This window comes from Eutrigla gurnardus, assembly GCF_963514095.1.
Source record: "Eutrigla gurnardus genome assembly, chromosome: 12".
Classification (NCBI taxonomy): Eukaryota; Metazoa; Chordata; class Actinopteri; order Perciformes; family Triglidae; genus Eutrigla; species Eutrigla gurnardus.
Genome location: NC_139926.1, coordinates 19935991 through 19962415, shown reverse-complemented (window position 1 = coordinate 19962415; position 26425 = coordinate 19935991). Strand labels below are relative to the sequence as shown.

The 26425-nt window shown below is 43.0% G+C and overlaps 1 protein-coding gene across 1 annotated transcript; it reads right to left on the bottom strand.

Moving 5' to 3' along the window:
- Positions 1–675: 675 nt before the first annotated feature.
- On the bottom strand, positions 676–25615 carry agps (alkylglycerone phosphate synthase). Its single transcript, XM_084023561.1, has 20 exons — positions 25388–25615; positions 22402–22491; positions 21112–21202; positions 20904–21024; positions 20715–20789; positions 19690–19761; positions 19387–19466; positions 17845–17925; positions 16504–16629; positions 16133–16241; positions 13153–13280; positions 12768–12819; positions 11253–11329; positions 11049–11161; positions 9386–9455; positions 8720–8781; positions 7896–7985; positions 6237–6336; positions 6048–6105; positions 676–2336 (listed from the first exon to the last, which is right to left on the bottom strand). The coding sequence occupies exons 1-20, from the start codon at positions 25576–25578 to the stop codon at positions 2215–2217; spliced, it is 1908 nt and encodes a 635-aa protein (XP_083879687.1). The 5' UTR covers positions 25579–25615; the 3' UTR covers positions 676–2214.
- Positions 25616–26425: the final 810 nt, after the last annotated feature.

Here is a 26425-nt window from a genome sequence, read left to right as displayed (position 1 = left end):
ATATATATATATATATATTTATATATATATATATTAGTAAAGCTTTTTCTCCAGTGCAGTGCTGACCTCATGTGGACAAATGTATATTTACACATGAAATGTATGCAGGAATACTGCAGGTTCACACGCACATCCAGTTGAAAATAAACTGCATGACGCAATCAGGTTAGAAATATAAAAAAAAAAGAAATAAAAAAGAAAACATTAACGAGAAAAAAGGAAATGTTTACAAATATGTAAATCTTTAATCAATAATTCACAACTCTATAACAATTACAGTGATTGATCAGAGATAATCCTCCATGTGTTATTTATGTCTGCTGAATGATTTCACACAGTCCTCGGTATTAAGCCCCGGTGTGAGGAGTGGGATAACTGCAGTGCATTTCATCATCCAAGGCTGAGCTCTACTGCTGTTGATCGGTGGCTGTGACGTCAGCAAGCAGTGTGTGGGTGGCTGTGTGGGTGAACATGACTCCCAAATGAGCCTGTGTGTAGAAAAAAAAGACATTTTTCAGTCAGGAAGCAAAAGACTGTGGATTACCTTGAACTCATTGCACAGGTAGAGGAAACAAAAACCCACTCCTGTTGACCCTCTTAGCCAACATAAATAAAAGCTACTATTGAAGAGCTGAAATGGAAATAGTGTATGGAGGTAAAGCAAATCCAACAGGATGTTTTAGTTCAATTTATTGCACAAACAGCATTGACAAAATGTACTCGGATGTTACAACGTCGTTAAGAGAAGTGGAAAATAACAAAAAAGGCACATCCATCACGTTCAAAAGCTCTCACACGTTGTTTGACACAAAGGTAAAATGTCACACGACAGGTTCATAATGAGTCTTCATCTGGGCAAGTATTAGGAATTACAAAAAGGACAACGTGGAAGGGGAAAATGTGAAGCACAGGTCAGAAGGGGGGAAAAGGCAAGATCCCTCAGCAAACAGCTTTCTTAAAGCTTTACTTTGCTTCAAAATCAATGGTGTACAGCGACAAATGGTACAAGTCTGGTATCAAATCGTAGTACATTACAGTATCGGTTGCAAAAATCCTTTACACAGTACAGATAACAAGGTAAACTCTTTTCGGGGGGGAATTTCTGAGCATTTCTATGGAAAAGAGACAATTAAATACAGTGTCATGAACATAAGAATCAATGTAGAATGTTTTAGCACATATGACAAATATCTACATTTTACAGCTCTTCGAAGGGTCATCTTTGCATACGCGGATTAAAAAATATAGTTTAGCTGTGCATGAAGTTACTAAAGAGGGTCACGTGGTCAAACATATGTTTACGGTTATGTTTGCATGATCGGATGTGTCGAGTCTTTGGTACGACGTGAGCACCGGATCCAGAGACCTTCGACTGCAATCGCAGCGCTAGAAAAAAAAAACCGCAGAGGCTTTTTTTTCTTCTCATCCCCCACTTCAATTTCTCAGTAACAAACCATGCGAGGTAAATGCTCTCAGTACAAAAAACTAAACACACAAGGAATATCTCTTTGTAACCAAACTGTACTTCTATGATGGGGGGGGGGGTTCTTGTTAAAATGTGGTGGGGCAGAGGAAGGCTTCAGTCCAGGCACACACACACAGGCCAGAAAAAGTCTCTTATGGCAATCAGTCAGTACAACAAAAGACATGAGGGCATGAAGACACAGAAAACATGTCCAGGTTCATGGTGCTCCACAATGAGACTCACTGTACACCAGCGGAGTGTTTAGTAGGAGAAGGGGAAGGCAGACATAAGCTTTAGAAAGGCACGGAGCTTTAGAAAGCGCATTAATCTAGAACTTACCACTAAAGAAGGGCCCCACAGACACACACACACACACACGCACACACGGAAAGTAAAAACACACACATGATTTAAACATATTGGCATGGATATTTTGGAAATGGTTACACATAAGTAAATATGACAAGGTTTTGTTGCATCATGGCCGTAGCTCCAACAACAAGCTGAGGCTGCGAAAACAAAATTTTTGCTTCACCGTGAGTGAAGATGATTGTTACAGCATATTTAGTGCAAGATAACATTAAAGAAAAAAAAAAAAAAAGGTTTTGGGTGAATCAATGAATGGCACCAAATGACGGATGAAAAAGAGTCCATTTTAAATTCACATTTAGTATCTATTAATCCAAAATGCACACGATGCTTTTTTTTTTTTTTTAGAAAAAATGGTGAGATAAAGGTGTGCTGGGTTTTTAGAGGAGGTTCCTGTTGCCGAAGATGTTTTTGGGGTCCACGTAGTCCTTGACGGACTGCAGCATCCCCAGGCCGACTTCGGAGATGGTCTCTCTCATCCACGCCTTCCGAAGTTTCCCCACTGAATGACAGAGAGAGAGAGAGAGAGAAAATAAATAAATAAATGAATAAACTCAAGGAAGAGGACCGAGGGGGAGAAATGGAGGAATCGGCACGGCTGATTGCTCAGCGGGCTGCTGGGAGCCAATCAATCTTGTGAGAGTGAGTGAATAAACAGAGGGTGATAAATGCTTTTATTCAGAGAGGAGAAATGTTTTGCATGGCATGATTTATGGAGCTCAGCAGACTATCAAACTCATTAGGCTCTGTGTGTTCCCAGAGGAGGGGCCGGCTGGCGGCTGTAGCGGGCCGTCCCCGGCTCCCTCGCTCTTTGAGCCACCACTCCCCTCGGTTTCCCTCCCTCCGGAGCCGCCGGAGCGTTTTGTCTGTGTGCGTTTCTGTCTCATTGTGCACACGAGCACCCCCCCCTCCACCTGACCTGCCAGGGATGTTGCGCTCGCTTGTCCTGAACGCCGCTTGTTGCCCCCTGACACCGGCCTGATCAAGAACAGGGTGCCAAAGCCAACCGTGGAGCGTCACACAATGGTCCTCTGTCAGCAGGACTCTGGCTTTCGGTCGTTCTTCACCCTCACTCCTCCTCCCTCCCCCCTTCTCTCCACAAACCCAAAACCTGAGGAGCGAGGGGAGGCGGTGGCACCAAGCCTAGTGAGGGTGCCCATTGCTTCACCAGCTGTCCAGTCCGACATACTCCATGGCGTCTGTGCCCGACAGGTTCTTAGCGGAGAGTCTGGAGCCAGCGAGAGGTCTGGTGACTGGGAGGACTGGGAAAACCTCACCGGGAAGCCACACTATTGTCACAGAACTTCAAACAGGAACTTTGATTTTCTACAAGCTGACAAAGCAATTCAAAGTGTAAACTCAGCCACAACCTGCACGACGACGATCGGTTTTGAGTTTTAACATATGTTGATGTTTAAATTTGATTTATATGCATACTTTTTAACCTATAAGCCTCAGACTCATTATGTGTCATCTGGTCTTCGGTCAAATTTAAATGCGTTAAGGTGGCTGAACCACCATGGCACAATATTAACTATAGCTGACCCTGCAATATTATGGTACATATTCCTAAATTAAGTGGTGTTTAATGGCAAAAAATGAAAAAAAAAAAAAGATCTGGTTCCTGTTTCTCAAATGTGAGTATTTACTCTTTTACACTGTTTTATCAGTGTTGAATATCTTAGGTATTTAGTTTGAAATTTAGAGAATTGTGAATTATTTACAAAATTCCGTTTTTGTTATTTTTGTAAGACTAAAATAATAGATTAATTGATAATGAAATGTAACTGTAGCTAGTTAATCGCCAGCCTAAATTGAACTGGAGACATTGCTGTTACACAGTATGCACTTTCCTTAACCATCAGCACTAATACTTCTAGTTTGCTCGTCTCACAGAGAAAACCTGCTTAAACACAATACCTAGTCATCATCAAAAGTTTTTAATTAAAAAAGGAAACTTGGCTGCATAAAGAAATTTGAATGTGTGACATCAGAGCTGGGTAAATGTTAACTTGTGGGGGTTGTGTCTCTTAAAAGAGGTTTTGTCTATATTTAAAAACTTGAAAAGCTCCATTTGAGAACAGAGCAGCTTAGAACAGATGCTGCTCGCTGAGTAAACGCTTGAAATCAGCAGTGTAATCACTTGAGATTAGAGAGGTGCTGAAAGGAAGGTGCTCCCTTCTCTTCACATCACTAGCAGGGGAGCTCCAGTGTTAATAGAGCACGTTGAGGGAAGGGCCCGCCTGTTATGAGAGTCCGGCCAGGAAACCCAGATGGGGATCAGCCGTGAGGCTAGTGAGGCCCGTCTCCTGACAAAAAGGGCAGACAGCGGGGTCACCGGGGACTCTGATACCACGGGAACCTCCAGATGGTGACACGGGGACCAATCAGCTGCTACCCAATAACTAAGAAAGTGCCCTGCTCTCCACAACCGCCTCCTCTTCAGTCCTCTCCCCTCGTTCCACCCTCCCTCCTCTCAGGAAAAGGAGAGAAAACAGAAGGTGCTGGGACTGCATCATTGCCTCCATCACTGTGATAATTTACACATCTATCTTGTCACATTCTCTCTTTTTTTGCTTGCTATCGCAATCAATCTCGCCGGGCCGGGTCTGTGCAGCTGAGACATGCAAAGGAGAGCAGGTAGTTATTTCAGATATGACAGATTTTTTTTTTTTAAGAAGTGTCATATTTTATTCCTGGTGTGGAAAAGCCCAGGGAAGCGCAGGGCGAAAGGCGAGGCGGGAACTTCACTGAATCAGGTCATTTTTCTACCTCCTAAGTGCAGCGACCTGGCAGAGTTAGCGAGATTGGAGCTTTGCAGAGCCACAAGGTGAGGTGAAGATACCGGGCATCCCGGGAGGGAGGAGGGGGGGAGCTCATTCAGAGGGGACTGTTAGTGGCCATGCTGAGCCTCAACCCCTCGACACGCTCTCGCTCTCCCCGAGCTTCTCTGACAAATGGGGGTCAGGACATGAAAGACGGGGTAAGGTAGCGGCCCTGCCTTCCCGTGATATGGCCGAGCCGGAGTATTGGCTGATAGATGGATGACTCTCCTGGTGATGGATGTTCAACAACTCTTCACCGCTACGACACTGGCGACCTAGTTAAAGAGGACATTTCTCCCAGTGAATAATCAAACACATAGCGGATCTTCTTGGAAGTCGTAAACTCGACTCCATCCGAAGTGAAAATGTGTCGGGGTCTTTGTGACGGGGCAGCCGTCGACACGCGGTGGAGTGAGCGGCGTATTATGTCCCGCAGAGAAAAGAGGGCCGGCGCTCCACACGCCCAGATTCCCTTACCTCCACCCACGCAGCACAGCGCTGACCCGCTGTAAATACGGGGCCACAAAAATGTATATTTCCTCCGGTGCCCTCCCACCTCACCATCCTTGACTACATCTGTTTTGTTTGATACACAAAACCCAGGGAAACTAGCTCCATTTGTCAAGCACTGATTGTGGGCAGACAAACCGGCCTGTCTGCGCTCAGATAGCGAGCCCCAACGTTATTAATCACAATTACAGAGTGGGCCTTGCACGCGGGAGCTGCATCAATATCCCCTCTTCTTCCAACCCCCGCCCCCCCCCCTCCTCTCCGTCACCTCCCCATGCTGCTCGGGGTGGCTGGGCCACCGTTTGGAGGTCAGTATACAGCCGGCGATAACGGCGGCATCATTTACCCCGGCCCCCGCCACCTCCTTTTTTTTATTAGCAATCTTTTAATTTTGAACCCGTCCCCGCCTTCAGGAAAAATTGTGATTTAATATCGCAGCTGATTCACTGCATACTGTTTTTGACAGGCGTGATGAATAGCCTGAAGTGATGTATGAAAACAGCAAGGCGGATGGCAATATAGATAAGGCAGCCATTTCGGTTAGCCCTGATGGGGCCCAGAGAGTTGTTTCGTCGCCCTCCCCTGCTCACGTTTCATTTGGTCACCCCTGAAATGAACAAATAGCCGATTCAGAGCCATTCATCTGCGCCGCGGGAACATATTTTGGACATGTGAAGGAAGCGATGAAAGACCTCCGACGAAATGCGCATTTATAGCACGACTGACTGCTCGCTTGCGTTGAAAAGCATGCTGGGAAAGCTCACCATGCTGCCTCTTTTCATAAACTGTAATCTAGAAGGAGGTCCAGATATCATGTCATCCCATTCAACGTCACAAAAACAGACCCAATATTTTAGTATGTATTTTTCAGGTTGTACCTCCATGATGATGTGACAAGCTCCCTCCATTGGCAAGGATCTCTTCTCTCGCTGCATGCTGGGAAATAAAAACAATAAATCCAAGAGTCATTAACTCTCTGTGGTGCTGGTGATTCAACATCCAATCACATTCGATATAGTTATGATCTATGAGAGGACTGGGCCGCCATAGTATTGATAAAAATGTACCTCCACTTGTTCGTAGACGTGTACCGGATCACTGAGGCCCCTGTAGTTGAAGGCAAAGTAAAAGTAGACACAGGCGCCGGCGTCGTACGTCTGAGTCACCCTGTAAGAAAACAGCCAAGAGTCACGTTTACACAAGCAGGAAAAAGTCCATCCTTCTGCTTCAGCTCTTGAAATCTAATTTAGATGAATCCAAAGAGTTTAGCCAAAGAAGGGGCTCCATTTTCATACAATAAATGGATTTTTCTTCTTCATAATTGGTAGACAAAGTAAAGTGGGAGGATTGGCTTTCCTCCAGTGAACCCCTGACCTCAATTCCCTTTCATGGTTTCCAGAAAGCCGAGGCAGCAGGGAAGCACTGTCACCTTTAATAACATAACATTATCAGAGATTAAATGGCCATCAAACACTTTTAATCATCTGAGCCACGTTTGCGCCGCAGGTAACAGGATGACTCACCGATGCAGAACAAAAATATTGATCAGTCCGTTGTTCTACACGGAGCGAAACATCCTCACTGCTAATGTGGCTACTTCCAGATAAAGTGCAGCTTGGATTCTCCCATCAAGAGCATGTGTTAGAAAAAACGTTTAAGGATAAAATGCGTCTCCAGTTTGCATGTTGTCTCTCTCTCTCTGGCCTCGTTCCCTGTGGAGGAGCAGGGTTCAGACCTCTTGTTCATTTGACATGGCCCATCACCTGGCACACTGACTGTTCTAGAGGTTAAATGGACAAATCAATCATGTGACAGACTGCAGCCGGGAAATGAATGGCTGTCGCATAATCAGGCTGAGGCCTAATCTGTCCGGCATCGGCGAGCAGAAGTCTGGTGCTCGCCGTCTGTTTTTCAGATCGTCCTTGTGTCCGTCTGCGTGGCGCTTGCCAACGCATCAGGTGCACAACCTCAATATTTGATTTGAAAAATGTTCACTGTCAAGTACCAAAAGTTGGCAAATAAATTCTGTTCAGATTCATAATTCTGTGTGATTATTCATGATTCAGATAGTTTCTAGATTACATCACAATTTTAGACAAATAGGCAACATTTTAACGATGAGATGACAAAATAACCAAAACCAACAATAAGCTGATCCTTCTAACAAGTATTCACTATTCAAAGCCTGATTTTATCTTACTATATATCGGCATGTGTTTAAAAACACATAAATGAGCCACACTGAGTGACATGTTCCTTTATTACCATGAACATGGCCTCTGTGGTTTATTATGAGTATTTACAGCAGTAAATGTGTATTAAATCTGCCAACAAATGCACTTATTTACTCATGTTTGAGTAATGGTTGCTAAAAACCACAGTGTCCTGCTGGTTTAAGAAATTACTTAGGCTTAATTAACTCTTAAAATGAATACATATTCGTTTTTAAAGACTTATGTCTTCAGTATTAACAAATGGGCGACAGAAAGGGGAGGGAAAGTATTTTCATCTGATTTGTTAACAATATAAATTTGACAAAAGAAACATTTGAGAACTTTGGCCATTAATGCTGAATTGAAGAAAGGCTTTTGTCAAAAAACAAAAAGGTTTTATTCTTAAGTTAGAGGTTCTGTTTCTGCATTCAAAATTGATACCCAGTCATTAGGGATTTGAGTTCTCTCCAATCAGCCTAAATTTGCATTAAAACTGCCATTTGCAAACATCACCTGCACGTGGATAATGGTGAAAACTGCACTCCTTTGTCTTTACACTCTCGAGTGATGCGTGCTTTTACGTTCCGGCAAATGTCCAACACCCTAGAAATAAAGCAAAAGGTAGAATTAGATGAAAACAAACTAGATAAAAGCAAATTGCCAAATGACTCTGGAATCTAAACGGTGGCATTGTGTGTATTTAAAACGCAATACTCAAATGTTTAGGGACCTTAGCTTTAACTGAATTAATTAGCAATGAAAAATTATCAAAATTCAGAAAAGGACATGAGAAGAGGAAGAGGAGGAGACTAACATGACGGTCATTTAGGGAGAGGCTCCCACTGAGGTGGAAATGGCCGCCAGTCCTAAGCATGTGCAGCCGTGTGTGGAGGAAGGGGGGTAGGATGGGTAATGAGCCAGGCACATATGCTCGCCTCAGTGCCTGATCTCTTGGTCTCTCCCGTCAGGCATGTTACACAACACGGGGCTGTGTGTGTGTGTGTGTGTGTGTGTGTGTGTGTGTGTGTGTGTGTGTGTGTGTGTGTGTGTGAGAGACAAAATGATGATGAAAACCATGGAGAAAATGCAGAACACGCCACATGTGGATGTGAGATGAATATGTGGCCCGTATTACATTTTCTCACATAGAACACACACAGATAGTCTCTCCTCGTATGCGTTGTGTCACTAATGGCAGGTTTGTAGGCTTGGGGGGGGGGGGCATGAAGGTGAATGTCAAAGACGGAGGCAAACGGAATAAAAGAGGAGAATCAGGAGCAAGAGGAAGACGGAGGACTCTCTTAGGACTGATTGTGTACTAATATCGGTGTCTTTACCTGTCCCAAGGCACAGAGGTTTCAAAAGACTCCCCGATCACGTAGTAGTCCATCCCCAAGTCCTGCTCCGAGAACAATATCAGCATTAGTAGGCTAATGGTTAACAATCATTTAAATGCACACAAGAAAGCAGGAGACAACCGGATTACATGCACTGTAGTGATGTGGATATAGTAAAACATAAAAGGACTGGCCAGTAATCCCATTTCTCCACTAGCTCCCAGCCTTTTTTTGGAACCATGGCTGATTTTAACTCTGTTTCAACACAATTAGTGGACAGTCTCTGTTTCCTTTTTTTACACACATATGAGAGGAAAAGTCAGAAAACTATCAAGCCACAAAAGTACTCATAATACTACAGAAAGCCTGGAGTAACCAGGTTACGTAAGTGCACGTAAACTCCTTGCTTGTTTATAAGCTGATCCAAAAAGGCCTCCCTGACACGACTGACCTAAGACCACTCTCCATTGTCGCTTTGACGCCTGAGCTCTCGACACGGTGTAGCGGTAGATACCCTGACAACACCCGTGACCAGATCAAATCAACGACCCTCCCGAGGTCACTTTCTGTGTTGCTCGCTATCCTATCTGCTGTCAGCCTTGCGTCCTCCCCTCCCCGCCATGCCTATCAGAGCAGGCAGAAGAGAAGCCAAGAGTAGTGACCCACCCGGAGGTAAGCGATGACGAAGGTCAACATGTAGCCCCTCTGCCCATTGTCCTCTCCAGCTGCCAGCCCCCTGGAAGCAGATAACAGGGTTAATATTTAACAGCTCTTTTCTTTTAGCTTTGTTGGTCAGACCGCTCCCCTCACAACAGCAGCCTGGGAGCCTGTCAATCCAACAATGTACAGATCAATGCAGCTCTGCTATGTGCATCGCCACAGGTCAGCCACACATCCATCACCTGCAGCGGGTAATCAGATTTTCATCTACCACCCAAACTAATCAGCCCAAGCTCATTAGAAAATCACTATATTGATTTTTACCCTCCTTCCTGTTCAGCCCCCCCCCAAACACCACGAGAAAATATTCTTCACAGAACCGCACCAATCCATCACGGGCACTTGATCTGATCGGTGATCGCGATTTATTTCTAATAATGCAATAAAGCAGAGGATGCTACATGTAGCTGACAAGTTCCTTATGATTTAATTGCTGGCGTTTACCAGGGCGGCGCTCCAGCTACCTGCAAGTCTGGGCTCTAAGCCAGATTCCACAAACTGTAGTATATGATCGATAAGCTTTACTTCACTGAGGATCGCTGGTTTGTCCGCCGTTTAAATGTGTGTTGTAATGAGCTATTGGTTTGTGACGAGTTGGTGTAAAATCAGTAGTTTTTTCTTTTTAGAAAGGCTTTTTGCAACAAACACTGAATTTATATTCATAGGCACAGTTTACATAAGTCAACTGCGTTGCTTTTTACTGTCACATGTCTCCATACACAAAAAGATGTTGTTCCTTGCGGGGAAAGGCTGCTGAGAGCCGAGCATATTTTTGTTTTTGCTTATAGGAAATTAAGAGAATAAATTAAATAAAAACAAGCGGCCAATTTAGAGTACAATATAATAATATAGAATATATAAGAATACATTTTGAAAAACAGTGATATTAAAAAAAAACATGGTGTTCAAATTAAACAATTTCACTCTTTTTTCAAAATAAAACCAAAAAAAAACAAAAAACGTAACGCTAGATGGCATTAGCATGTGTAAACTACTAATGATTAAGCAAAAAAAATATTACTTTTTTTTATTTTTTAACTTCACAGCCATCTCAGAATCCCTAATAAACAGTAACCAATGGGACAACACAATGCTTAATTCACGTTAGGATGAACTCATCTATGAAACTATTGTTGGGGGTTTAAAACAGCCAGAGGATGGAGAGAGAACCCCTCTCAGGCTGACAGGGAACTGATTTCCACCAAAGTCCTCATTGATCCGTTTCATGATCAATCACAACAGCCAAGCACTCCCAGGCTGTGTCCTCTCGCCTTGCACTGTTGGGAGGCGAGCTGTGCCCTGCTATCACCGCCCACACCACACCTACTTTAACATAAAAGCTGGCCTGACAGGAGGACATCCACAGGTGATCCATCAATCCACGCAGAGACAAACTACTGTGTAGAAGCCGAGTCTCAAGTGTGTAACTGTGCTTCTCCATCCTTTTCACCGCTAATACATAACGGCTAGTTAAATAAAGTGACACCAGGGCCTCAGGCGTCGTGTTCAAAGCCTCACCTAACGGTGCTTTGTCATTTCTGTGCTTTGCGCGGTCAGGATCTGCAGCTAATCTTTGCGAGAGGAAAAAAAATTGAGAATAACTGCTTACCCAAATTTTGCAGCAATGTCATAAACTTGCTTCTCGTGCTGCAGGACCTTCTCGCGGTTTCCCTCGAACAGGAGGGTGGCCACACACAAGCGGTTGGGGTCGAACCCTTTGAACTGGTGATTAAAAGAGGCAGATTCATTTTTCATGAAACACTCTCAGGGGCAAGCAACTGGTGATCACTTGTTATTTATTTATTTATTTTACCTTGGTGATGTAAAATTTCTTCAACCCATCCAGAAAGGATGTGAAAATTGAAGATACTTGAGGCTTCAGGGCATGACCTGTGAAAATATGAGATAAGAGTCAGTTCCATCTGTTCAAAAAAGAAGTAGGCCGACACGTTTCTTTTTTTCACACATTAGTCACACTCTTCTGCTAACATCCGCCAGCGCTCCGAGAGGGCAAGCGAGTCAGATTTATTTGGGGTTTCAAACAAAAGGAGGAAAAATAAATGGTAACATTTGAATAACTTTACAACTGGCCAGTGGCTGCCAGCGACAGCGACTATAAATCAGAGGGTTTCCGAAGGGAAGTGGGGTTGACACAACGATATCCGTCTTCCTCACCCACACTTTTTGATTTATTTCTGATCGGACGCACAAAAGCGCCTGTGGACAAGCGAAAATGAGGGGCTGGGGCCATTGGGATGGTTATCAATCACTGTGGGGAAGTCACGGGTGATGTCGCCGAGACTTAACAGTTCATTTATTTCCCCCCATGCACAAGTCTCTTCATCACTTAGTGTCCTAATTGTTTCCATTCCAAAATTTGATTGCGGGTCTTTAGGTCTGTTGCAGCCATCATACTCGTTAATTAAATACTCAACATCCAGAGAGAGAAAATTACACCTACACTATGCACACTTTTACAACTCTTCCCCTCTGTGATTTGGTTGTTTTCCCTTTTGCTGTTACTTACTGCAACATTCTCATTTTTCATCTCATGTATCAAGACAGGCAGCTAAATTGTACCTGTAGTCCCAAACTGAAAAAAAAAGCCCTGTGAATACATCAACCCTCTTTACTCAACAGCCAACATGATTAAAAGTGAGGACAAGCCACTAATAAGCCCAAGAAGGTATCATAGAGCCATGAGTTTTCGTTATTAGTGGGAAAAAAACCTGGTCGCTTCATCTTCCCTGCTTAATGCTAAGAAGTGCCTACTCTGTGAAAAGTGGAAATATAGGGGAGATAATGAGATCCCCGGAGACTGGGGAACTTTACGGAGATCTCAGGCAATGCCAGATGCATTCCACTAGACCTGAGGAAACAACATCATAAAACTTCAATGTAACAACTGCTTAATTTTGGCCGCAGTCATTTTTCATCTCGCTTCAATTCCAAGTCCGTTTGTGTGTGCAGCCATTCTGTTGCAGAATGAAATAATTATCAATTTAACAATGTAGTGCTGCAGAAGGTGAGCATCATTGCATGCTGTAGCGTCGCCATTTATTGTGCATCTCTCAGAGGTAATCGATGAAACAGCAACCCAAATATTGACAGAAAAATATAGCGAGAGAAAGAAATTTCACCTCAAAATAACTATAAATACTATAATACTGCTGGTTAAAATGCTTCCATTATGTGAGCAAAGCTTGAGGTTACATTTTGGCCTACAGAGGGTAAAAAATGTAAACCAGGTTAGATAAAGTTTGCATACATAATGTAATGGTAATGCTTTGAGGCTGGCCTGGATTGGGAATGATCAAAGAAAACTTACCAAATTGAAATTGCTCGTTATCCATGAGTCGTATAGATGCTGGGGCACACCTCTGAAAAGTAAAAGGAGGTCTTTACTCGTGGGTTTGAATCACAGGGCACAATAATCTAGTAGTATTTATTATAGTCAACATTGAGACCAACTGTTGGAGCTTTTAGTCTCGATGTCCCAAGTTTACAGTGTATAGACTTTTAAGTCATTTGCACGTAGCTTTGATGCGTCGGGAAAAAAAGTTCTGATTGGCACCATAAAGTGTTGGTTTATGTCATAGAAGAAGAACAGAAAAACCTGCTACATACTCAAAAGCCTTAGTCTTGGTCTCATGTTAAGACAGCGAGAGAAAGCAGTGATACACAGCACATTTAAGGATAGATTACCATGTTACCTGTTTGGCAACCTCTCGAAGACAGGCAACTCCCTGCTCAAAATTAGGGAATACCACTGAGCCGTATTTCTGATACTCCGGGACGGGACGAATCTTCATCGTTACCTCGGTAACCACGCCCAGGGTTCCTGTGGAAAATCACAGTGAGAGATTTTGAGTGGAGCAAAAAGAAGTAAATCAGTTCCCACAATTTATATGACCTAACCCCCTCTTAGAGCGGAACTTAAAACCGGTTTACAGGGCTCTGGTACACGTCCCCAGGGTCCATTGGGTGACCTTTGTCTCGCATTTCCCCCAGTAGATCTGGTTTTCTACCACACACTGGGGGACAACTAAGATTTATCAACTTAAGACTGTGAGGAAATAAAGCAGAGTTCTACTAAAGGCAGCGACAGCGACACATATACAGGTACGCCAAAACCTCTGGCTGACCTTATGACCCGGAAAAGTGTCAACCATTAGCTGCTGCTGAAGGAGTCACATTGCATGTTTAAAAAAAACAAAACAGAGTATCTACTTCACAAAGCTAAAACGTCTGGGGACAACACTTAAAAACTGCTTTCATGCAAATATGGGATTTCACAGTAAATCGTAGCTTGGGAGGGCTGTTTGCCATCCCGCAATCTTTTGCTTTATGTACATGAATAAAGCATAAAACATGCGATTCCAACACAAGCACAAGGTACAGCCTTAAACATAATTATGGTAATAAATCGTGCACATGTTTGATTTCTCTAGTCTCTATGAAAATACAAATCAGAATACTATGTATATTGTTACTAGATTCATTTCTTCGGAGCAAATTCTGGGGACTTATGGACTTATTTTCTGACATTTAACCGATTCCACAATTAATTTAAAAAGACCAAATATTAAAAGAACTGTGATGTGTATATTTAAAGAGTCATGAACATTGCCGGCTCCATTTAGGGGCCTCGTCAGCCTGTTATGGCTGTTAATGAGCCCTCTATGGTGACACTACATGCCACATGCTGCTCCCTAGTGGCCCAGCAGAAAACATGTGACTCCATTAGGCCTCAGCCAAGAAAAGGCTCCTCCTGCTTGACGGCACGCGGGAGGAGGAGTCACTGAGTGAGAGAGCGAGGAGGAGTCAGAGAAGGAGAGAGAGAGAGAGAGCTAGGGAGGAGCTAGTGTGCAAGGGAGTAAAGGAGGGTGTGAGGAATAAAGGGAGGTAATAAGAACAGCAAGGTCAGAAAAACTCTCTTGGGGACGAATGCAATGAAATGCAGCTTAAGTCATATTTTCCTGTGACCGTCTCTATTAAACCGACGCCATCTTGCAGGAGTAGTATTTGGGGAGAGGGGACATGACGTCCCTCTGCCTACAGCATCAAATACGTTGCCCATTGTGAACCAGCACTTTAGAACTAAAGAATTGACTCTGGATATTGAATTAGCACCGGTTGGCTTCACACACCTCCATTACATCCTCCACGGTTGAGCGGAGTTTAAAAAATAGAGGAAAAAACGGATTATCATTGATTATTCCACACATTCTTTTCACTGGTTGTGGAGAAAATACATTTGCATTCAGGCGACGTCAAGGTCAGAGAGATAGAGAGACCCGGTGGTTTTGTGGTGACTGAGAAGCTCTGAGGTTTCGCCTTGATTTTCTGATCAAATGGATGCGTTCCGCTTAACATGCAGGGCATAGCCGAGGGTTTTTACTGTGGCTCTTTGTTGTTGTGGCTACTGTCAGACTGCAGGATGCGGTTCCCGGGGTGAGGAGGTAGATAATTTTAATGAGATTGTGTGGTGGTGTGACCTCTTGGTCCCAGTGACGTGTGGTCCCGTCCCATCTCTCTATGTGCTTCCATTATAAAGCATTTTATTAAGGTGCTGGTATGGTACATGCTCCTAAAATGCTGTTTTAAACAACAACTTTGTATTCTGATATTAGACTGATCCATTCTAAATGAACTTCCAGCTATTTTTTTTTAGGTTGAATGAACTTAATCAGCAATTTAATGATTTTAATAGAGTGGTATTAAGGAGGCATACAAGCATGATTAAAAATAAAGCGAGTAGTAGTATTAAATACAATTTACAAGAATTTCATGTAAATGGCCTAATGTTGTTTTAAGGATTTTTGCCACACAGCCTATGACATCTTTTTTTACCTGAGAAACTCTCATTCATTTTCAGTATTATGGACACTAATATTTCAATTATTTTACATGCTTTTACAAATGTAATACCAGAGGAAGTTTGTGAAGAGAACGGACTGTGTTCAATTCCATCACTGCTCTGCATATTTGACATTTGGAGAGATAGTCCATGAACTCTACACAGCCCCTTGAACCTGCAGGTGTTCAAGCAACTTATGGAAAACACCTTTCAAATGTATTGCTAGTCATTTAGAAATAAATGATATCATTTCTTCTTCAAAAAAAACAAAAAAAACGTGACTCAGAGTGACAACTGTTAATCAGATCAACTGGTAATAATAATTTAAAAATGTTAAAACAATTCCAGTTTCAGTCTACATTTGTGATTTTGAATATAAAAGGTTTGCTCTTGGTGTTGAAACGGCTGTACTCGCTGTAATTGGAGATGTCTACACTGATCCCAGCCCAGTCAGGGAGCAGATTGCTGAGCTTTGTAGGGCGAATTTAAAGTTTGCATCCACAGCTGTTTAACATAGGGATGCCAAGAGTCTCTGAACCTCCTCATTATGTAGGGGGGAACCTGGCATATGGCAGTATTCTCTGTGGGCGTTCACAAGGACAGGGCACTGCAGATGGGGTGGGGAGGACACTTGCTGGTTCCTAACCAACACCCCTCCAGATCACTTTTACACCAAAAGCTGGTTAATGTGTAAGTCGCCCAGAGCATGAGAATCGTCCTGATGTTACCGTTTTATCACAAACTCTCGCTGACATGCACATAAACCCCCACATTGACACACATGCACGTGTCCAAATGCCCTGTACTGAAATCACATGAGAAACGTGGCAAACCTTCCGAGCCCATGATGAAGTGGTGAACGTCCGGCCCCGTGGACATGCGTGGGCCCTTACAGCTCTTTTCAATCACTCCTTGTGGGGTCACCATCTTTACGTGGACCACCTATGCAGTCACAAACACACTCTTTTTAGAAACAAGACATGCAAACTAGTATACTTTATACAAAAAAAACATAATTTGGATACCGCGAACACGTTTCATAACCGATACTGTGACCACAACATTTTTAGAGGTGAGAGTAAAGTCCACAAAAGCCCTGCTAATAATTTCCTTTCTAATTACTGTGCAGTAACAGCTGTGTGCTGACTGTCATCCTTTGGAACGAACACGAGCAGGAAGATAAAGGGGAGGGCGGGCGGCTCACCAGGTCCTCAATGTTGCCGTAGATGTTCTTCTTCATGCCTGATGCTCTGGTTGCTACCCAGCCCCCCAGGGAGCTGAACTCCATGGAGTCCGGCTCATGCCCCGTACAGTAGCCGCTCTCATTAAGCTGTGGGGGGGAGAAAATGAAAAAACAAATGAGCCAAAAATGTTGGGAAAACAATGACGTTGTAAACCCACAAGAATGTTTTAATAACAAGCAAAAAGCATGAGCAAGCAGAGGGAAAAAATATAATTGCAGCTCTGCTGCTGCATTTCATTGCTCTCATTTTGCTGCAATGCTATAACTCTGGTTTTTATGGCATCATACATTTTTACAACAGGCTAAAACAAGCTAAGTAGAAAGAGAACGGAAAAACTAAATGAGATCAATGCATTGATCACTGATGTAATGTGTAAAATAATAGCTGCATTCTGTGGGTTGACATGATCGTGCCTTTTTAATTCATATTAATAAAATTACAGAAAGTTCACAACTCCATGTTTTATTTATATACATATACTGAATGTGGCGGTTATACTCTGTGTGTGTGTGTGTGTGTGTGTGTGTGTGTGTGTGTTCTGTTGTCTCAGATAGTTGTGGTAGTCACTGCTGCACATTCAGCTTCCACAGCCCCGCCCATCGACAAGACTGTAAATGACTTCATAGTTCCCTGATACATGGCCAAAACCATGAGACAATGTTCTTTGGGGTGACAAAAACAACCCTTTGAGCAACCTTCATCAGATGCACCGTCCCCGCGGCTTTGAGGACAATGTGTCGGCCATCAGGAACACACACACTCTCCTGAAGGCAGCCCAACCCCCGACAGATTGCGTCTTTAGGCAGAACATTTAATAGTAATAATATTAAGGACCTTAAAAGTACAACAACAAACCCCAGCAGAAGCACAAGACGAGGGTTAAGTCGGGCCTTGTTTTATCACAGCACTCCCCTGGAAGGCAGTATATAATGCAGACCCATCTGCTCTATCAGAACGGCCCGGTCTAAATGCAGAGGTGGAGTCTGCTTTAGATGCAGCTCACGCGTTCCCCTACATCAAATGCCCGCTCCTTCTCCATTTTTCTGAATTAGCTTGATGGTGCCATCTGCTCAGGACCGCCGCCTCACTCTCTAATCTCTCCCCTTCAGCACTCTGCTCCCGTCTCCAAACCCCGTTCCTAAATGCTGTTCGATCCGCCGAGCTCAAAGTACCAAGGTGACTGAGCATGGGCAACCTGCATGCGAATGGTCACACAGCTTGACGGTTGGCACAACGTTTTACAGCATTTTGTAGCTCTTTTTTTCCGGTTGGATGAATATGGATGGATGAGCAGTACTTACCAATCTCTCCAGTTCCTGACCGACAATGCCAGCTTCCATATGGGCGGTTAAATTTTTCTCGTCAATCCACAGAATGCGGTTCTGTGTGTACAAAAACAAGCAAACGTTACTGAGGTCATAAAACATTCTGTGTGAGTTCTTTCAGCCAAACAGTGTCATAAAAATACTCTCTAATCATGTTTTTTTAATTTGTATGAAATTAAAACACAATAATTTGGTGTAGGATACAACATCTTAATAAAAAAAAATGTCACATATCACCATAACGGTCTATATCTTAACTTGAAAAATCTCAAAACCCTCAACAGCAGTCCATGGAGACAGTCCCTTGACAGTTTCCCTACAATACTTTCCTGAAGTTCTGCACCAGCATGTCCTTCTAGCCTGACGGTCACATGTCTGACGATAAATGAGTGCAGAGGGGCTGCGGGACGGAGACAGTTTCCTCAAGGTTAAACTCAATTTAACATCTAATTCCAAATATATGCCTTTTATTTGGGCCGCTGGGCACTGGCCTACCCTCACCTAAAGGAGGTCATTTCACACCTGCCATCAATTATTCTCCTGGGGTAATAAACTTTATGTTCCAACCACACTGCTGCTTTCATGTGCTTCCATTGGAGCCACCTCACCTCTGACCCCTGACACAGAACACTGGTCACTGGTGTCTGTGGCACCAAACTCAATGACTGCTAGGCTAGCAGCATCCAGACAGCTTATATATCACCTCTATGTGAGCCTGGATCAAAGGGCTGTACTGTACCGACGACTAGATTCACCATTTTATATCGTATCCAATGAAATACCATCATATTCGCTGTGAGATGTTTGGGATTCCATTCAACTTCATGGCTGGTGCCCAAAGTAAAACAATTATCCTCTTGAAAACTAGAATTAAGTTGTGTCTCCATCTTTTATATAACACACATTGCAAAACTAGAAAATGTTATTTATATTATATTTATAATAAATATAAATATTTCTATTTATAAATATTGATTGACTAATTGATTTATAATTTTTTATATAATTCTGAATTATCGTCCATTCCCTCTGGAAAAATTACAAAGTGGCTTTGGAAAGTATAAAGAAACATGGACAATAAAATTGCTAAATTTTTCAGTGTGGTTTTGATAAACATTATTGTCCCATAATGCAATAGCATGTAGTTCAATTGGTGGCACATGTTGAGACTTGATTCCCTATCAAACATGCAAATTAATTAGTGCCAATATTATAGAATCTTTACTTTAATTATAATATGCAAACGCCTTATTACACATTTTCCCCATAATAATCACAAAAATCTCACACATAATAAAGTTCTAAAATAAAATAATTTTCTAATGACATATTTCACATTTTGTCAATCTCCATTTCTATATGATTATTATTTAAGTAAGCCAGTCCATCCATATCTGGAAGTTGGCATTTTAAGTTTCACAATAAAAGAATGAATTCGGCTGTATAAGGATGCATTTGATTTGTTTATTTATCACAGATCATCTCTTCGGACTTTTACAGACACAGGTGTTTACGTACCATCTGTGAGGTATCCAGAGAGACGATGGAGCGAGTCTCCTCTGGGGGGCACTCTAGGGCACTGGAGACACTCGTCCCTCCTGAGAGAAAATAAAACAAGTTAGAAGAGGAGTTAGGAGCAGAGACACCTTCAGAAAACAATGTGTGATTACTCTGAACACTAGTTTCACGTTCTTTACAAACACATTGAATATTGTTTTCTGATATGGGAGAAAATAATACATTACAGTACATCAAGTGGCCTGTATATACGGTACGTGACAGGTAATTTTGCAGATTAGAGCTACTGATTTCAGGACTCACCTCCATATGGTATCAAACAAACATTATGTTTGCACGCCAGTTCAACAATTTTCACTACATCGTTATGGCAGTCTGCAAAGACACAGAATAGCGTTTCAGAAATATTGCATTCATAAATTAAGTGTTTAATAACAAGTACATTTTAAAAAGTGGCACATAACACTGTGTGTGTGTACACAGGAGACAATAAATAAATGTATATGGCGTGAGCAGTTAGAGCTGGGGGACGTTTTGATTTGCCTGATAGTCGTGATTTGCCTGGGGCTTTCCTCAGGCGGAGTCAGAAGGCATGAAGCTACACTCTCTGGGGTGGGATGTGCTGGATCAATATAAGCGCGCTTTAGCCAATCACGGCGCTCACATCCATTCACGCTGGAGTGGCGAGCGAGTGGGAAGAGCAGCAATACCCACCTACACGGATGTGCTCGACTGGCCTCGAGTGCTTTTAGAGGCGGTGAGAAATGCCTGCGCTTCCAGTGCATTTTGCCATCCGATTTAACTCACGGCTTCGGCCCACGGATTAGAGTTCAACAAACTAAGCCTCCACTTAAAATACACAGCTTGACGTGGACTACTGAGGAATGCAAATTACAGGTCAAAAATATCTATCAGATACATAGCAAATGAGACCGCATCGGTGGGGTTTTGGTGCTGCCGAGGACGAAACGATGCCTCCGGTTTCTTGGTGATTTGCTGCCCATTTGGGAGGGTGCTAATCAAGTTTCAGCCGTCAGTCAACACTCATTTGCTTGATAAAATAGTGCCAGCCATAACAACAGAAAACCAATCTCGGAATCATAATTCATGGACGTACAGTGTAGGGCCAGACCGTGGAGTATTGGGTGTCAACCGTCCTCCCCCTGACACTTCTTATTAAGCCTCCACTCATACATATTAATATCCCTGCCTCTGCGGAGATTAACCCTTTAAATCACACTATGCCGGTGCGGGAGGATCGGCGACGCTACGTGGGAGGAGAAAAACAGGCAGATAAAAAACACAGATGACACAGCTTGGGAACTCACTTGGCCATACCACCATATCTGGAACACGACCAACTTTCCCCTCTCGCAGAGCAAAGATCTCATTTAAGCAATGGCCTGAAAGAAAAGTACAGGAATGAGACAAATAAAAAACATCAAATGTATTATATGGTGATTGTGTTTTATAAAGGGCTCAAAACGAAGATGTCCTAAGTCTCCTTCTTTTATTACCGTGGCCACGATACACCCGGTCCTCTGCGTCATGAGAGAAGGGGATTCCTGTGGATTTCAGTTCCTCCACGAAGGCCTCGTTAAGAGTGGGAGGCTGTACAGCACTGCTCGTCAGAATGGGCTGAAACAAAACAAGCCATTGTTTTTTGTGTTTTTTTTCTAACTGTAAGTGTGCCCTTTTCTCCATTCATTGAAGAATAACACTCACCGTTGCAGGAGATTTATGCTGCAAATTAGCTCCAAACGTGCCTTCAAACCAGTCTTTCAGGGCGGGGATGATCATACCACTTAGCCTATACCTGAAATGTATGAAAGAAATAAAATAAAAATCAAATAGGCCTCATGTATTATAGATTTTAAGTAATGGAAGACAAAGCCCTCAATTGAGAACATTAAAATGCTTGCTCATTTGTAAAACCAGGCCTGCGTCTGATAAGAAAAGAGTGTGAGGTTTGAATCCGATGAGGTTATTAGGCAAGCGGAGCAGCAGTGACAGTGCTGTCCACGTGACCGCCCTCGCCATCCCCTGCATAATTGAGCTGCTGGCACAGCCCGGGCCAGCCCATCAGGGGACTGTGGTGTGCCTTTGTCCAAGAGACCATGAAACACACTCTATAATAAAAAAGCCTCTGTGTCACTGTGAGCAGGGAGGAGGAGAATTCCGCCGTTGACATTCATTCAAACGGCAGCCCCAGCCTCGGATACCGTATGCCACCCAGGTAGCTTTTTTTCAGTGGAGAGGGCACCGAGTGGTTTGTGGCAACTGCTCGCACAGGAGGAAACCATTTGCTGCGCAACATCCTGTTCAGCTTGGCTCACAGCTCAGAATACATCCTCATAAGCAATTGTCCAGCTCTCTGTGTTTACAGTTGTCTATATTCCAAAGGCATATGTCATGATTGCGATCACATACCTAGGCTCTTGTCATACGAGACGTGGATAATAAAATGCTCTGTTGTAAACTGAAGCCATATTCAGTGAGGTTGAGAACAATTGGCTTTGTTTCCCCACACCCCGACATTCAAACTAAATTATTTGTGTCCCAACAGTCGGTGAATGAGTGCGTGTACCCACAACCTCCCAACGACGCATTAATAATTACTGACATAATGCTCCATTTTTCAAATAGATCTGGAAAGTGGTTGCTGTTAATGAGCAACAGGGTTTGGGTTCGCTGACAATCACAACCGGTGACCTTCTCAGATGACAATGAACAGTTCAAATGCCAACCACTAGGTGGCAGTAGCACCACATTGCTGTGTGTAAGAAGGGGGCCAGGGCTGATTTCAGAAGCACACACAGTATAGGCTGTGAAAATGATCAATGCAGGACTGCAGCCTCGAGTTATCCAGACTTATGTATGAAGGTAGACACGATGGCTGCACTCAAACAACAGAAGAGGCCGTGAATGAGACCCTAATGCTGAATGATTCTCTAAATCCTCGACAGAATAAGCAGAAACATTATCTAAGAGCGATGACGGGTTATTATACAGTACCTTTTGCCGGTAAATTCTGCTTGACCTTTCTTATTGAAGAGGAATCTTGTGTCGCTGTATCCCCAGCCATTCCATTTCATAATCTCCTGCCTGTGGAACAACAAATATTGGCAGAGGTTAAGCTTACAGTTCGTACGCTTTACAACCAAGACATGAAACACAATTGAAGGAATTTTTTCAAAGTGTGAGGTTGCTTGGCATGGGCAATGTCAACCAAGACGAAGAGGAGTATGTTCAGTCCTTGCTGATAATTTACTTCATGCTGAGATTTTAACACCCAGACATATTGCATTTCAAGGACGGAAAATGTCAAAGTCTCCTTATTTAATTCAGTCAGTCGCAGTCTGCATTCATCCAAGGTGGGGCTATCAGTTGGAAAATTTACAATATGGGAGGGTGTAAACAGGCACACCTACACTATCCCCCAGGTGGCTTTAACGGTACAACGCTGAGCACACAGGCTCGCAGGCCCACGGCTTGTTGACACTTGTAATGCAGAGGCAGTGGCACTCAATTAACATATCCATCAACAGAAGAAGCCAGCAGTCACTCCGCCTGTGCTGTCAGCCATTTTTCCCATTTAAAAAGTGTGCTGAACTGTCATGCTTCTGCTAATTGTTTAGCATGTGCACTTAAAGAGCACCAGTCGTAGTTCCTGTTCTTTGTTGTGCAAACAGAAAAACACATTTGCATTAAGCCATACCTACGTAGGGCATGAAAACAAAGGCTTCTATGCAACTGCTGTTGAGGATATCACATAATAATCACCAGCTTCACAACCAGAGACACTGTCTGTGCTCCAATACTGTGCTGAGCTTGTGGGCTGTACTTAGACTGCAGGAGAAAAAAGCAGCTCACCACTCACAGAGCAACCATAACTCATGGGTCACTTGGGATGGGATGCTAACAAAGTGGAGTAAAAGCCATAATTGAGATTAATACCTGCCAGAATGGAGTTTCCTATAAATTAAGAGTGAGAGTACAAATAAGAGTGACACGTGGAGTCATACTTAAATGAATCCTTGCCACCATTGATATGCTGTAATAGCTGCTGGATAAAATAAGAAAATCAATCAGAATAAAATAATAATAAGTAAATGTGTGCACACTATTGCCAATTTAAGGACATTCGCAAGTTCCTGTTTAAAGGCAAAAAATAAGGGATTAATTCATTTGTTTTGATTAAGTGAGCTCATTCCTTCCTGTGTGCATCTTGCAGTGTTTTTACTTATCCGGATTGAGGATCTAAGTAGAGAGGATGCTGTAGAGCGAATTTTGTGGTTTGTAATTTTGGGCTCTATAAATAAAATTGCTTTCACTAACTGTACAAAAAAGAAGGAACAAAATAGATCTAAGAAACTCTGCAATATATATATTTATATTGAATGTTAAACTTGCAACAACAGTTTTGTGTATTTGACACTATTTTGCATGTGGAATAAATGATAAAAGTTGTAGATAATGTAGACCACATGCTGAGATGAGGTTATGTGAAATGCAGAGTTGTTGCATATGTATGACTACACTGGAAATATGTCTCAGTATAATCCAACACAACTCAACAACTTAAACTACAGTCTCAAAAATCGACGAAAAACGTTGTATCCTTCGTGAAGGTGTGATTTTTTTTTTTGTGGGGGCTGTTTTATTAAACTGTTATAGTTTTAGCTGGGTGGAGCTGAGACAAAAACCTGAAAATCACATTTTCTGCCTGAAACCACTGAACTAACCATACCAGAAAGGTAGCAATGAAAATGTAAAAACTGCTACTACTATGTGCTTATGTAAAATTAAACAAAAGTCAGGGAGGGGGAGCAGGCTTCTTGAACTCCACCATGCTGTCGGCCTGTTCCTGTTAGTATAACATATTATTTACTGCTTCATAACTTTGCCCTGTTCTCGTGTCCCACGTCATGCTGTCACTTATATCAACCAACAAACCAAACCTCTTTAGACACTAAAAGCCCAACACTACGAGCTCAGCATAACAATTGGCATATGAGACAGTGCTGCCAATACCCTATCATACTATCACAGTGTCATAATGACCAGAACAGGACATGATAACATTTCACAAGGCCAAATGCTCAATTATTTTCTTTTTTTGAGTGCTGCTTGGCTGCAGCTGCCTCAGACTGACGCTAGGTGGCAGCACAGCGCGATGGCGCTCCTCAGAAGGAACCGAGCTGCCAATAGGTTGAAAGTCAGGCCACCACTTGTCCCGACCAATCAGAGGAGACAGCGAGGACACGAACTTTCACCGTCTCTTTCTTCTGTTGTTAAGGATTTAGTTTCCCCCCTTGTCTTGATCTAAAATGTATATTTTTTTAAGCACCGTATCTCAAGTATCACTCCCTACCATCATGTTTACGTAGTTGTCAAATTAATTAATTAACGTTACTTATATCAGTTGAAATGAACCACATAGCTTACGTATGCTCATTGAATTGCGATGCAGATTTTTTTTCCACTAAAAACGTGAAGTAACGCGTACAGCAATGAACTGTCAGCGGCTATTCTTCAACTTGTATTTACAATTTCGCCGGTTCGACTCGACGACTTTGTGTTATCTGAAGCATCCGGAGGGAAATGCCAGCGTAGCCGTATTGTTTACAACCTCACAGACACTGGAAACAAACTGCCATACGATTTATTAACTGGTTGATTATGAGTCACGGAAATAATAAAAAAAAAGCTTCGGTTGACCAACTTAAGAAAGTCGACGTTAAACTCCTGAGAGTAGTTACGCCTAGCCGCACCCACTCCGTAGCAACCGAATGCCCAGCCGAGTACTTCACGTTAGCTAGCAGGCTAATCAAAAAGCAGCCGTGTCTCCCTACGCTGTAAATGCTTGGAGGGTAAGATGGGGAGACAGCAACCTATTTTGGTCTTGTTTACACGTCAGTCCACTGATGTTTGACTTAATAACTAGCTAACGCCACAGAGGATGGACCCTGGTCCAACCCGCACCATCACAGCCTTGTACCTCCTCCTCGGCACCGTCTTCCCCTCACCGGGGACGTCCGCCTTGCTCCCCGGGGCTTTGCACTCCGCGGCTACGAGGGTTGAGTCGCCGTCCGCCGGTCTCTGTAAATGTCCGGAAATTATTCTCAGTCTTTGCTGTGCAACCCGTTGCCTGTCGGGGCCGCCGCCGCCGCCGCTGCTGTTGGACGCCATGCTGCTTCCGTGTTTGTGAAGGGAGGGGAGCGGATCTCCGCAAGCGGCTGTCAGAGGTCAGCGCAGGGAAAGTGCGCCGCGTTCACAGCCCCTCGGAAATACCAGTATCGGCCCACGAATGACCCGAATACTGATAAAATACCCGGTAAATGGAAACGCGTGGCTCTCTCGTGTCAATTTGGCAATCGGAGGTCGAGCATATTGAACACTAATACTAGATTGGAGATAATACCATATATGTAGATTATTGAAAGATAATTCCTAACTATAATCACGTTGTGGTGTTATAAATGTATATTTGTCTTCGGATGTGGGATGAGACGAGTCAAATGATCAACAAGCATATTGGCAGACATTTTATCTACTATGTTTACAATCGAATAATCATTTAAATCTGTTTACTACCAGAAATGTCAAACATCTGCTTGTTCTAGCTTCTGTTCTAGTACTGATGTGTGTGTGGGTTTCGGACTCACATGCAATAGGCACATGAAACCCGAGGACCTATGCGATAATCGTGTTGTATGTTTTTAATATCCTCTCTTTGTTTAACTTTGAAACCAGATAATTAAACAAAGCCAGTTGCACAAACGAAATGTTCACTTCATGTTGCACCCGAATGCATCATCATACGTATTTCCCATCATGCCTTGCGAAACACGACTGGTTGGTTGCATATTGAGACAGGAATTTACAGTCACATAGTTGTCAAGAGATCAAATGAATCGAGCCCTTCTAGTATTACTACTTTAAATATTCATGGTGACATAACGTCGTGTATAAATATGATTTTGATAGTTAATACATCTACATAATGTTAAAGTGAACTGAAGGCTACAAATGAGGC